This window comes from Amphiprion ocellaris, chromosome 8 (genome assembly GCF_022539595.1).
Source record: "Amphiprion ocellaris isolate individual 3 ecotype Okinawa chromosome 8, ASM2253959v1, whole genome shotgun sequence".
NCBI lineage: Eukaryota > Metazoa > Chordata > Actinopteri > Pomacentridae > Amphiprion > Amphiprion ocellaris.
This window is the reverse complement of record NC_072773.1, coordinates 3,325,729-3,340,795: the sequence shown is the minus strand read 5'-3', so window position 1 is coordinate 3,340,795 and position 15,067 is coordinate 3,325,729. Positions and strand designations below refer to the sequence as shown.

The following is a 15,067-nucleotide window of genomic DNA, read 5'->3' as shown; positions in this document are numbered from 1 at the left end:
TGATTGAATGAATGCAGACTATTTGTATAGCATATATATTGGCAATTTAAACTGCTTTACGACTTAATAAAAAGCATATTTAAAGACACAGATTTGTAATGAATTATGTAAAACTAAGTTAAAATTAGATTTATTACAGGGTAGAGTAGAAAAAATAAGCGTCTGAAATGAAAACATCGGACACAAAAATATGTCTGTGTAGTTTCTCATTCATCCAGGTCATGGTTATCCAAAGTTGTTTAAATCAATCCAACTGGACTTTAAGAAAGTTTCTTAAAGTCCAGAATGACTGATTTAAACAACTTTGGACACAAAAATATCCTTTAATTATTACTAAAAATATATTTCCATATCAATAGTGTGAAATTGTAGACATCAAAACTATTCAATAACATTAGAAATTGTGTCTTGAGCAAAAACTGTGCAAACATTTTATTATCTCGCCATGCACCCCAAAACCAACAAACATCTGAGTTAAAATGATTTGTTGATCACCTGACAGATAATCAGGTATAACTAATTATCAGGTTATTGGTGACAAAAATAATGTTGGTTGCAGTATTATACTACTTGTACAGTTATTCTTCTGTAGGTTTTTTGTGTGTTAATAGCTTGAAAAACAGGAAAAATGTTTAAGCAGTTTGATGATAAATGTTTCAAATGAGCTTAAGTAAATGTTAACGTTAATGTAGAGTCAGAATAAGATGCCCAACATCACTGGTGTAAAATGGAACAAATCTCCAACACGTTTGCCTTTAATCACATTAAATAGATCCAAATAAATGTGGAGCTTCTGGTCTCTGGACAGTTTCCTGTTTTGTCCAGATTGGATGATTCGGCCTGTAAATATATAAAATGGCTGCACATGACAAGAAGCCAGGTTCTGCTAGTGTTTGTTTTTTTTTTTAACCAAATTTTTATTTAAACTATATGTTTTTATACATATTTATATGTAGCTCAAAAATGGACAAACAAAAACATACACATGATAAACAAAAACAAATATGCAGTTCAACAGTACAACTAACTCATAGCATCATCTAAAACCCACATAAACAGGAGAATTTCAAATTAAGCTTAAAGGTAAGTTAAAGTGCGGCAAGGGGTTATTAAACGTAAAAATACAGACACAAATATCATTACATTTCCACAATTCCAACAAAAACACCTCCCCCAGCCTGTTAAATATGTTAAATCAAATTAAGTTAAAGTAAGCAATAACAGGAGTCCTTAAATCCATAAAGGAACCTAACTTCAAATGGAGTGTTGCTGTTATTTTTCCTTTAAATACACTTTCTTTAATCTCTCTCTCCATTGGTGGAGGGTGGGAGGTAGTGTGCTGAGCCAAGACAGTCTCTTTTTGGGGGGGTTTTGCCACCAGTAGTAGGATATGTAATTGATATGCTTTTGTTTTTTATCCATCGCTTCCTCTGGAATAGAATCAATTATTTAGAACAATGGCTCAAGTGGCAAATCAACACTTAAAATGGATCTGATTTCTGCCTGAATCCGCTCCCAAAATAGTTTCAGTTCAGCGTTTATTTTTAACTTCACGTTTTCTTTAATTCTTGTATTATTCAGTTGTGTTTCTCACACTGTGACATTTTTAATCTATTTTTTTTGTAAAACTGATTTATCTGCTTCCAGGACAAACTCACAGTTTGACAACAGGACAAAATGGCCGCTGTGAAAAAACGGCAATTTTTTTTTGGAAGACGACAGTTTGAGTTTAACCAATAGGAGAGCAGCTCTTGTGACTTTCAGCCAATCAGATGTAGCTGCTGTTAGCGCCGCGCATTGCGAGTATAAAACGCTCCGCCTCGTAGCGCAACGGCAGCTTCTTCCACAGAACTCTGAGATCTGAGATTAAAACATCCGTTTGTTCGTATTTCAACGTCCGTCTACACAAAGTCCGCAAACATGGTGAGTAAATAGGTTTTAAAATCACATCAGTTACTGCTTGTTTCAGGTTGGCATTAATAATTGGAAGCAGCTGGTATTAACTTGAGTTGCTAAAGGTAACAGTTATTAACTGTGACACTAACGTTAGCTAACTTGCTAAGTTAGCTAACATTCCGTGGAAACGATGGCTAACGGTTAGTCAGCAAAACGGACTTTTTTGGGTAAAATTAGCTACTAGTCTTGTTGTAAATTGAAAAATCAGAAGCTTTAAACCCAGTTTTAGTGGTTGCTAGTTTCCGCTTTTGCCCAGTTAGTGAACGTTTCAAACAGCCACTTCACACTCTAAGAAATCAGTGAATCAATTAATCGAACAGTTTTCATGTTGTAAAATGCGCTGATTGGAGTTTAGAAATCTGCATGTGTGTGAAAACTATGACTGCAACAGTGTCCAGCTTTGGCAGACTAAAATTATGTTCCTCCAGAGAGTTTTATAGTCACAATATGAGATTGGTCCTTTTTGTTTTATACCTCATGATAACTACTTATAAATTAGATTGAAAAGGTGGATTCGCAGGATGAATGTTGAGCATCTTTGACTGTACTGGGTGACTAAGTCATGAAGTTGGATCAGATTTTTTTAAAACAAAAACTATCTTTCCCTCATTACATTAGATCTCAGGTTTTGAGTTGACTTTATCATGTAATTAGTAGTCTAAAGTGTTTAATTAGTAGTTGTTAAAGCATATTAGCATGAGGCTAACTGGTAAGATTTGTAAATTGTCTTGTTTTCCTCCAGCGTGAGTGTATCTCCGTCCACGTTGGTCAGGCTGGAGTCCAGATTGGCAATGCCTGCTGGGAGCTTTACTGCTATGAACATGGGATCCAGCCAGATGGACAGATGCCCAGTGAGAAGGCTGTTGGAGGAGGAGATGATTCCTTCAGCACCTTCTTCAACGAGACTGGAGCTGGAAAGCACGTCCCCAGAGCTGTGTTCGTGGACCTGGAGCCCACTGTCATTGGTAAATAAACTCTCAGTAGATCTAGAAGCTGCTTGTGGCTGTCGGTCAAAGCTCCTGTGATTTCTGATTGAATGTGTCTCCTTAGATGAGGTTCGCACTGGGACCTACCGCCAGCTGTTCCATCCTGAGCAGCTGATCACTGGCAAAGAGGATGCTGCCAACAACTACGCCCGTGGACACTACACCATCGGTAAAGAGATCATTGATCTGATTCTGGACAGGATCCGCAAACTGGTGTGTAAATTCAGGGCAGCTATTTTCTAATATGTCTCACATATCACTCATGAAATGATGTTCCTGTATGTCACGTTTGTCTTCTGTGTCTCCCTCTCTGTCCTCAGGCTGACCAGTGCACTGGTCTTCAGGGCTTCCTGGTGTTTCACAGCTTCGGTGGAGGCACCGGCTCTGGTTTCACCTCCCTGCTGATGGAGCGTCTCTCTGTGGACTACGGCAAGAAGTCCAAGCTGGAGTTCTCCATCTACCCAGCTCCCCAGGTGTCCACTGCTGTGGTGGAGCCCTACAACTCCATCCTGACCACCCACACCACCCTGGAGCACTCTGACTGTGCCTTCATGGTGGATAATGAGGCCATCTACGACATCTGCTGTAGGAACCTGGATATCGTGCGTCCCACCTACACCAACCTGAACAGGCTGATGGGTCAGATTGTGTCCTCCATCACTGCTTCTCTTCGTTTTGATGGAGCCCTGAATGTTGATCTGACAGAGTTCCAGACCAACTTGGTTCCATATCCCCGCATCCACTTCCCTCTGGTCTCCTATGCTCCTGTCATCTCCGCTGAGAAGGCTTACCATGAGCAGCTAACTGTGGCTGAGATCACTAACGCCTGCTTCGAGCCGGCCAATCAGATGGTGAAATGTGACCCTCGCCACGGCAAGTACATGGCTTGTTGTCTTTTGTTCCGCGGTGATGTGGTGCCCAAAGATGTCAACGCTGCCATTTCCACTATTAAAATGAAGCGCACCATCCAGTTTGTGGACTGGTGTCCCACCGGCTTCAAGGTTGGCATCAACTACCAGCCGCCCACCGTGGTTCCTGGTGGAGATCTGGCCAAGGTCCAGAGGGCCGTGTGCATGCTGAGCAACACCACTGCTGTGGCCGAGGCCTGGGCTCGGCTGGACCACAAGTTTGATCTGATGTACGCTAAGCGGGCCTTTGTTCACTGGTATGTAGGTGAGGGTATGGAGGAGGGAGAGTTCTCTGAGGCCAGAGAGGACATGGCAGCTCTGGAGAAGGATTATGAGGAGGTGGGAGTCGACAGTGTTGAGGGTGAGGGAGAGGAGGAAGGAGAGGAGTATTAAAATGAACAGGAAGGCATTTATTAAGAAATGAATCAACTGGAAATGTTCTCAAAAAATCTCAGATATGTTTTAGTTGAGTGTTGAGAAAGTTGAAGTTATAATTTCAGTTTGTGCAAAAGAGGAGTATTGGCAGGGACATGAGCACGAGTTCAGCATGAATAATTTCAAGTTTTTACTTAAATACGTTCCAATAAGAGATTTTTATCCATCATTTTACTGCTTTTAGTGTTGATGAAATCAAACTGACAGTGAAGAAGAGGAACGTTCAAATGGATATGAAGCACTGATTTCAAGTTTTCTCTTAAATGTGTTCAAAACTTAATGTTTGTCTCTAATATGAATTTTAAGAAATGGAAAATGTTTTTGCTCAATGTTAAATAAATGTCCTAACATGAATTTGTTTGTGCTGTTTGTTTATTTGTTGGGCAGAGTAGATTTATTTTGAGAAATAATCCAATCAACATAAATCACGTCGGTCTCATGCAGCAGACGAACAACACTCACCTTTTGTATTTAACTCTACAGTCATTGTATTTGAGATATGATTTCCTTTACAACATTTACAGATGTATTTTTTTTAGAATTTCCAAATTTTCCAAATTCATTCATTCAGGAAACTAAATTCTGAATCTGAACATCGCATAATATGTCGATTATTCTCTGCAAATGTATATTCTGACTATAACTCCATTAAATATAGGACATTAAAACATCACACACTCTCTACTGGGGGTTCTGTTTGTGTTTAGTGACTAATTTGGAGTCATTTTATTGTTTGCAGTTTGAGATAAAAGACATGAACTTGTGTTTCCAACAGTTACAACCACAATGAACTGAAGTAATTAAAGTAGAACCACCATCTCTAGTAGTTTAGAGACCTCTGGTGGTTGTTTTTAGGTAAACCACCAGAAATAAACGTCTCCGTTTGAAATACAATGTGTGTGTTTTGTAAAAATGGTTCCACAGTTTAAAACCCACTTCTCACCAGCAGTAAACTGTAAGTCTTTATTAACATTTCATCATTGCATTGTTTATTTAGTTCAACTCTCTTCTATTTTTCATATTTTCATCCCATTGTCAGCCTTGATTGAATGTTTCACTCTACCTCATATTATCAGGATCAGACTAATTCTTTTTACTGTTTTCCATCAGTCGGTTTGTCCTCTTGGTCAGCAGTAACAGCAGCTAAATATCTAGCTTCTACTGCTGAGAAAAAGCTAACATTAGCATGGATTAGCAACCCTGTTACTGTGATTAGAGTAGGGTTAGCAAACAAAAAAATATAACATTATCAACATATTGACGAATATGGAGCAGAAAATTGTAAAAGAGAAGGTTTATTTTTCAAAAATTTTGAAGCCCAAATGTCCTCCAATTCTGGAAAGACCCTTTTGTTTTATACTGTCTTTGAACGCAACGAGATTCGTGAGCGCTGTGATTTCGGAGCTATTCAGCGGTCCGTGAAGGCACCTCGCGTTCTGATTGGCTTCCGCTCCGGGCCAAACACAGTTCAGCGCCACAGTCCCGTTATCCTCCGACACAGAAGAAGAAGAAGGAGACGGAAAGCGGTCAAACTGTCAGCGCGGGGACAGAAAGTGTCCTCCTCCACCGTCACGGACAACCGAAACACTCCCTGCTGACTGGAAGCTTTTCATTTCACACTTAGGACCATTGAAAAGTCCGTACAGCCGGAACAGAAGGCCTTCGCGGGCGTCCCGCTGCTTCTCCTCCTGAAGTGAGCTAACTCAGCCTGTTAGCTTAGCAGGCTAACAAACAGAGCCGTGCAGGACTTTTACCTTCAGGACCGAAGAGATTCAAAGCTGCACCACAACCCACCCGGGCTTCACTTTACGAACGCAGCTGCACGTTTTGGTCTAAGGCGTGGCTTTTGCACGGAAAACTTTGAAGCAAACAGCACCAGAGACCACCCTAGAAAACAAGGAATCTGAATGAACTTTGCTGCTAGCCTTCCAGCTAGCGCCTAGCCACCTTGATTCATTTAGCTGCGTGCTTCTGCAGCTGAAAGGGGTCCGTGCAACATCTCGATCATCTGCGGACACATCTGGCCGTAAAGTCGATATATCTGCATATATCTGCGCTAACGGAGGCAGCGTGTTGGTGCACAGAGCTCCGCAGCAGCGTCTCTTAACTTGGATAGAGCCAGTTTCGGAGATGATTCCCGACCAAGCCCCGAAGGAAAACGTCTTCCACGGGTCCGATGACCTGAAGAAGGAGGCTCACATCCCCAGCTTTGAGAAATACAAGGAGCTCTACATGAAGTCAATAGAGCATCCAGATGGTAAGTCGCCTTGTTTAGTTTCTCATGCAAATTAAAGGCAACAGTTGGCGTTAAAACATGCATTTAATTTAATAACAACAGTGAAAATACAGTTTCACGGGCGCTTCAGGAAGTGTAGAAGGTTGATTCACTTAATTCACATTTATCTTAAGTAATGTGGTTCTTAGAAAAGAAAACAAGATGCCCATTTTTAGGCTTCTTGAGGTACTTCTTCCAAAGATATTCAGTTTAAATTTGCACGAGTATTCCAAAATCAAAACGGTTGCTGATTTAGTTTGTGCTTCTCCACTAATTGATGATCTGACCCATTTTTTAGTATGAAATTCCACGTTCAAAATGAGACTATAGATGTCAAATCTCTGAATTTTACTTCTCTCAGTTTTGCTCTATTTTCTGCAGAACAATCATGTATTTTATTTATCTGCTAAAACTAAAACAAATCTTAACTTGACCTCAATACGTTGTGATACATTTTATTATAGAAAATGTCCCATTTTATAAATGAATGACATTAATATTAAACAAGTTTTTACCTGCAGAATGGATTCCAAACAGAAAACTAAAATATGACTGTGTTAAATAAACACATTAAACCTCTAATCTTATTCTCACAAACATATCTCGCCTCCTATAAACCGACTGCAACCTGCGGGAGCTGAAATATTTTCATATTCAATTAAGTTTTCTACAAAAATATAAGACACTTGTAGGTTGAAGGTTTTCAGGTGACAGAATCTGATGCCTTTCTTCAAAAAAAATCTAGTGAATTGAAATGAAATGTGTTTGGATTTTGTACATTTTCATGGGATAGAGAAGTAGTTTGGACACATATCCTCCTATAGGAAGAGATAACAAGAAAACCAAGAGAAGAATAGCGAGTTGTAGCCCTCTTTTAATAACTGCGTCATTTTTTTTACAGCAAAAATCCTGATCATTCTGTAGCTGAAGCAAATGTAAGACTTTGCTGCTTTATAGAATATCTTTCAAGTTTTGACTTTGAAAGAAAAAGAAGCAACTTTTCCTAGTTTTCTGACCAAACTTCTATCAGGTTAAATAACATCTTAATCAGAAATAAAAACCTGCAACCACTCAGCTTGATTTGTTAAAGAAATGTCCATGCGTACAGTATTCTGTGTTATAACAATGCAGCTTATTGTTAGCCGGAGAACTGGAGGAGGTTTCCTGGTTTTCAGGTACTGAGGAAAGTACTTCAGACTGAAATAAAGCAGTGAAACGTGTCCGACCTGCCGACAGAAGCAGGTTTCAGGCTCATACTTTGGAAGCTCATTAACATTTATTGCGTCTAGAGTTGAGTTGGACGACGATGTTGGGTTCTTTTGCAATTTTCAGACAGATAAGATAATAATAGATAACAAAACAAAACTGGCTAAATTAAAGTCTCACAAACGTAAAATGACTTATTTTTTGAACAATTTTAGGAGAAGATTAACCACATTGAATTGCAAACTAACAGTGAAAACTCACAACAGTAGCAGGAAAACCAGTTTAGTTGGATCTGAGAGAAGTTGGTTAATAATTTACAGCATCTTAAGCAAAGTTTATGGGCTCTGCTGGGAAGTCGGTCTGTGTGCTTTACAGGTGTGAAAGGACAAATCCTGGCAGAACACACCAGATTAGGGCGAGAAAGTCTGGGTGGAAAGAAATCTTATCTGCTCTTTAACCAAATGGTTAGATGTCCGGGTGGGAAACTGCACGTTATCTGTAGACGACCTAAATCAGCCTCAGTGCACTTCACCTGCTGGCCTCATTAGCCTCAAAGAAATAGAACAGAATTCCTTTATTGTCATGATGCACAAGAAAGTTAAACAACAATCCTGGCACACAAACGGACAACAGTTTTTATTTTAATAGTGCAGCAAAAAATGTGCAAATATAAAAACAAACACTACCAGTTTGAGTCACTTAGAAATGTCTTCATTTTTGAAAGAAAAGCATTTTTTTCAATGAAGATAACATTAAATGAATCATAAATACAGTCTGGACATTGTTAATGTGGTAAATGACTATTGTAGCTGGAAACGGCTGATTTTAACCCTCCTGTTGTCCTCATTTAGGGGCACCAAAAAGTATTGTTTCCTCGTCTGAAAAAAATCCAAAAAGTCAACAAAAAAATTCCCCAAATTTCAGAAAATTTGCAAAACTGTCAGGAAAAAAATTCCAGCAATTCCTTAAAAGATTACCTTAAAAGTTTTATTTAAAAAGAGTTCCCCAATTTTGGCAAAATTCTTGTAAATATTTTTTTAAAAATGAGTAAAAATCTTCAAAAAAAATCCTAAAAATATTTAAAGTGATTACATATATATCAGTAAAACTGTTAATATTTTCTTTAAGAACATTCACAAAAAATATCAACCAAAATCCAGCGAAATTCGCTGGATTCGTTTTTTTCCACATTTTCAAATCTTTAAAACAGGTCAGTTTGACCCGCAGGACAGCATGAAAAAATTCTGCAAAAAATTTCCCCAAATTTGGCAAGAAAATTCTTTTACATATTTTCAAAAAAATTAGTAAAAGTCTTCCAAAAAAAAAATCCTAAAAGTATCTAAAGTGATTACACATATATCAGTAAAACCGCAGATCTTAACTTAATTATTGTTTTCCAGACTCCGATTCAGGTTAATCAGCCTCCTAATTAGCCGCTAGCCGTTAGCGTAGCATTAGCCGCTGTGAGAGAAGCTAACTTCCTGGTTTCTTGTTCAGACATTTCTGAAACCACAGACCACAGACAGAGAGGAGGCTGATCAGACCTGAAATAGAGCATTTAATTCATCAATAATCGATCCATCCCTAGTTTTTGATACTTGATCAATTTGTCATTTTTAGGCAGATTTTTGACTGTTCAAAACATTCACCAGTTTTTCGCAATTAATCAGCTAAAGGTTTAAACTGAGAAAATAATCAGTTAAGTTCTTCGTTGCAGTGAATTTTGATCATCAGTGTAGCGTCATCCTAAAAATATTTGCTGGTTCTGTCTTCTCAGGAGTGAAAGGAAAGTTTTTACTTCAATCTGGTTACTCTTTCTGAACATTTTGGACATTTTTATAGGTTAAAAAAATTGGCAATTAATTATGGGAATAACCAAATGGATGTCAAGAGAGGTTTGTAGTTTGATTGTAGAAACGGGATGTGCTTATTTGGTCTTTCTTTTTTAATCCTGCCTGGATTACTGTCTATGCCAGAGGTGTCAAACTTGTTTTAGTTCAACCCAATTTTATCTCCAGTGACCAGTAAAATCACAGCATAATAACCTGTAAATAAACACAACTCCAAATTTTTCCTTTGTTTTAGTGCAAAAATGTTCACATTTAAGGAATTATCTTTTTACAAAACATTATGAACGACCTGAAATTTTTTAAGAAAAATTTATTCAAGTTCAACAGTATTATGCCTCATTTTATCATTTCCACATTACAACTTCCAGATCACAGAGTGTCTACAAAGGAACACAACATGTAGTCACAGGTACCTATAACTGAACGATCTAGTATTTTACTATATGATCAAAACAACAAAAGTCAGACAAAAAAACAACAAAAACAAGACAAAATATTTAAAAAATGAGACACAAAATGACAAAAAATGAGACAAACAACAGGAAACAAAACAAAAAAGAGACAAAAAATGCTACAAAAAAAGTTAAAACACTGGACAAACAACATAAACGAGACAAAAAATGACAAAAGAAAACATGAAACGACAAAAATGATGCAAAGCAACAAATAAAGCGAAACACAAAATGACAAAAAACACAAGCGAGACAAAAAGGGAACACAAAACAACAAAGACCAGAAGCAAAATGACAGAAACATGACACAAACGGCACGTCAGACAAAAAAAAAAGACAAAAACAAGACAAAATATTACAAAAACGAGACACAAAATGACAAAAGAACAATGAACAATCTAGTATTTTACTTTAAGATCAAAACAACTTGTCATGGTCTAGAAATTATTTTGAATTTATAGTTTTACAAATTTCTAGTCTGCAGTTATTGTCTTCTCTGGAATTTTTACACTTTACAAAGTCGGGCCAGATCAGACCCTCTGGAGGGCCGGTTTTGGCCCGCGGGCTGCATTTTTGACACCCCTGGTCTTTGCGGTGCAATCTGATGCAAAAGGCAAAAGTAAAACGTTCATCTCTAATGAAAAATATGAGTTTCTTGCTGCTGTCACACTGTCAAGTCGTATGGATCCTATTTCACCAGATACAGCTTACATTTTAAAACGTCATTAATCAAGTCAAACTCTTATCTTGTGTGTAATTCCGTGTATTTCACCCACGTTATCTGTGATTTGTTCTCCACCTGTAAACATGAACCTCTCTGACTGCTTCCTCTTCTGTCCTGCAGAGTTCTGGGGTGACATCGCCAAAGACTTCTTCTGGAAGACCAAACACACCGGCCAGTTCCTCGACTACAACTTCGACGTGACCAAAGGAGAAATCTTTGTGAAGTTCATGGAAGGAGCCTCTACCAACATCTGCTACAACCTTCTGGACCGCAACGTCCACGAGAAGAAGCTCGGCGATAAAGTGGCCTTCTTCTGGTGAGTGTGGAGCTTTGTGTGTGTGTGTGTGTGTGTGTGTGTGTGTGTGTGTGTGTGTGTGTGTGTGTGTGTGTGTGTGTGTGTGTGTGTGTGTGTGTGTGTGTGTGTGTGTGTGTGCGCGTGTGCGCGTGTGTGCGTGTGCGCGTGTGCACGTGTGTGTGCGTGTTTTTGTGTGTGTGCGTGTTTTTGTGTGTTCTTTGTGAGGGTTTTGCCTCCATGAACAATACCAGGACTGAATAGCAGCAGATCGTATGAATGGAGCTGCAGTCGTCCTCTCTCCTTTGTCTTTCCACCTCCCCTCCTTCTCGTCTTTCTTCTTTCCTCCAGCTTTTGTCTCGTTTGTCACTTTTTAGTTCACGCCTCCATCCTAAGAGGCCCAAAATCATTTGCTGGTCATTTTCTAAGGCTAAATACACGATAATATGTTTTGAAATGAAGACGAGTGTTTCAGCCCATTTTTAGAAATAATCTCTGTATCAGTTATTTGTTCCACTATCAGTACCAGAGAAATGAAGAAAATCTATTTCCTATTTATTACTCTGCCAAGGAACAGTGGAGTTATGTGACGATCAGCGTTGGTTTGTTTGTCTGTGTTTGTCTGTCCACTACGGTCCAGATCTTAAATGAATTGTTGTTTTCTAGACTCTGTTTCAGGTTAATCTGCCTTCTAATTTAGCCGCTAGCCGTTAGCGTAGCATTAGCCATCATGAGAGGAGCTAACTTCCTGGTTGTTGTTTCTTGTTCAGATATTTCTGAGACCACAGAGTGACGACAGACAGCGCATTTAGTTTATCAATAATCGGCCAAGGAAGGTGACGGAGTTATGTGACAGATATAATACGTTCTGTTTAGTCCACATAGAATACGTTCTGTTTAGTCCACATAGAATACGTTCTGTTTAGTCCAGATGTAATACGTTCTGTTTAGTCCAGATGTAATACGTTCTGTTTAGTCCACATAGAATACGTTCTGTTTAGTCCACATAGAATACGTTCTGTTTAGTCCACATAGAATACGTTCTGTTTAGTCCAGATATAATACGTTCTGTTTAGTCCAGATGTAATACGTTCTGTTTAGTCCAGATGTAATACGTTCTGTTTAGTCCAGATGTAATACGTTCTGTTTAGTCCAGATATAATACGTTCTGTTTAGTCCAGATGTAATACGTTCTGTTTAGTCCAGATATAATACGTTCTGTTTAGTCCAGATGTAATACGTTCTGTTTAGTCCAGATATAATACGTTCTGTTTAGTCCAGATATAATACGTTCTGTTTAGTCCAGATATAATACGTTCTGTTTAGTCCAGATGTAATACGTTCTGTTTAGTCCAGATAGAATACGTTCTGTTTAGTCCAGATATAATACGTTCTGTTTAGTCCAGATATAATACGTTCTGTTTAGTCCAGATATAATACGTTCTGTTTAGTCCACATAGAATATGTTATGTTTAGTCCAGATATAATATGTTCTGTTTAGTCCACATATTATACGTTCTGTTTAATATGGGTACGGGGGGGGGTATGAATATTCGGATCTAAAAATAAATACTCGGATACCACCATCACGCTCGAATATTCTGGTCCAGCCCCAGTTTAGAGTAAGTAAAAAAAGCAAAAATGAAACTAAAATTTTGTAGTTTTTGCTCACTAAAACTATCGATAAATCAAAGGAATAAAACAAAAACACATTTTGGTGAAAAAGCTAAAACAAAATCACTGTCATATTCCAACACTGTTGCTCACCTGCACTGAAAATAAATTCAGGTTACTTGCTCCGTGGTCATTGAAAGAGAATGCACAGCCTCCAGTAAAGCTGGGCTGACCTTGTTTCGGAGGGAATTAACATGCAGATGGGGCCTTTAGAGCTTCTTTCATGATCAAATAGTTTGTCTGGTGTTGAGCAGAGATGTGTAAAATGCCTAAAGGAAAGAATTAGTCGTCCCAGTTTCTCTAAAACAGAGATTTCTGAATGTGTTTTGTGTTGTCCGATTTATTAAAGGTTACAATTTATGCATGTTTAATGAACTGAGTGATTGAACGCCATCCTTCTAATGGATGTTGCATTAGAAGTAAGAGTGACTTTCCTTTCTCCTTTTTACATGAAAAGTGAATGAAATCCAGTCTGACTGCATTTAACTCTGGTTTTACCACAAAGAGCCTATTTACATCTCACCAGATCAACAGGAAAAGAGATGATATGACTCTCAAAGTGCAGTTAATGCTTATTTTCCTCACTACACATGAATCAAACTGAGTGTACGTGCAGCTAATTGTGATCGCACCAGCAGGTTGGCTCAGATATCATGTTGAATGTAATCATCAAGGTCAGACCTTTAACACAGTGTCAGTTATTCTGTGAATGCAGCTTCAATCAGCTGCCAGACGAGTCACAGAGAGCTTTTAGCTATGTGAGTTATCGTTCTACCAGCAGCACACACACATTACACTGGAAACACACACACACACTACACTGGAAACACACACACACACACACATTACACTGGAAACACACACACACTACACTGGAAACACACACACACACACATTACACTGGAGAGCGCACACTATACTGGAAACATATACACTACACTGGAAACACACACACACACTATACTGGAAACACACACACACTACACTGGAAACACGCACACACACATTACACTGGAAACATATACATTACACTGGAAACACACATTACACTGGAAACACACATTACACTGGAGAACACACACATTACACTGGAGAACACACACTATACTGGAAACATATACATTACACTGGAAACACACACACACATTACACCGGAAACACACACACTACACTGGAAACACACACACACACACACACACACACACACACACATTACACTGGAAACACACACATTACACTGGAAACACACACATTACACTGGAGAACACACACATTACACTGGAGAACACACACTATACTGGAAACATATACATTACACTGGAAACACACACACACATTACACCGGAAACACACACACTACACTGGAAACACACACACACACACACACACACACACACACACACACACACACACACACATTACACTGGAAACACACACATTACACTGGAGAACACACACTATACTGGAAACATACATTACACTGGAAACACACACACACACACACACACATTACACTGGAAACACACACATTACACTGGAAAACAGACACAAATTACACTGGAAACACACACACTATACTGGAAACACACACACTACACTGGAAACATAGGCACACATTACAATGGAGAACTCACACTATACTGGACAACACACTACACTGGAAAACACACACATTACACTGTAAAACACACACATTACACTGTAAAACACACTATACTGGAAAACACACACACATTACACTGGAAAAGACGCACATTATACTGGAAACATATACATTACACTGGAAAACACACATTACACTGGAAAACACACACACTATACTGGAAAACACACATTATACTGGAAAACACACACATTACACTGGAAACACACACATTATACTGGAAAACACACACATTACACTGGAAAACACACACATTACGCTGTGAACACACATTATACTGGAAAACACACACACACGTTATGCTGGAAACACACACATTATACTGGAAAACACACACATTACACTGGAAAACACACATTACGCTGGAAACATATACATTACACTGGAAACATATACATTACACTGGAAACACACACGTTACACTGGAGAACACACACATTACACTGGAGAACACACACTATACTGGAAACATATACATTACACTGGAAACACACACACTACACTGGAAACACACACACACACATTACACTGGAAACACACACATTACACTGGAAAACACACACACATTATGCTGGAAACACACATTACACTGGAAAACACACACACACATTACGCTGGGAACACACTTCCAAATGCGATGCACACT

General features: G+C 38.6%; 2 protein-coding genes across 4 annotated transcripts in view; both read left to right on the top strand.

Annotated features, from left to right (window-relative positions):
• The first annotated feature begins 1,777 nt into the window (after positions 1-1,777).
• Positions 1,778-4,639, top strand: LOC111584421 (tubulin alpha-1A chain-like). The gene is made up of 4 exons (XM_023293580.3): positions 1,778-1,923; positions 2,699-2,921; positions 3,007-3,155; positions 3,263-4,639. Exons 1-4 carry the CDS (start codon positions 1,921-1,923, stop codon positions 4,241-4,243), a joined length of 1,356 nt encoding a protein of 451 aa, XP_023149348.1. The 5' UTR covers positions 1,778-1,920; the 3' UTR covers positions 4,244-4,639.
• A 1,134-nt stretch (positions 4,640-5,773) lies between these two features.
• acss2 (acyl-CoA synthetase short chain family member 2) overlaps positions 5,774-15,067 on the top strand; it is a 42,173-nt gene continuing 32,879 nt past the window's right edge. For all 3 annotated transcript variants that reach the window (XM_023293579.3, XM_023293578.3, XM_023293577.3), the window contains exons 1-2: positions 5,774-6,542; positions 10,913-11,108. In XM_023293579.3, coding sequence (XP_023149347.1) covers positions 6,416-6,542; positions 10,913-11,108 — 323 coding nt within the window. In that variant the 5' untranslated portion in view covers positions 5,774-6,415. The remainder of the gene's footprint in view (positions 6,543-10,912; positions 11,109-15,067) is intronic.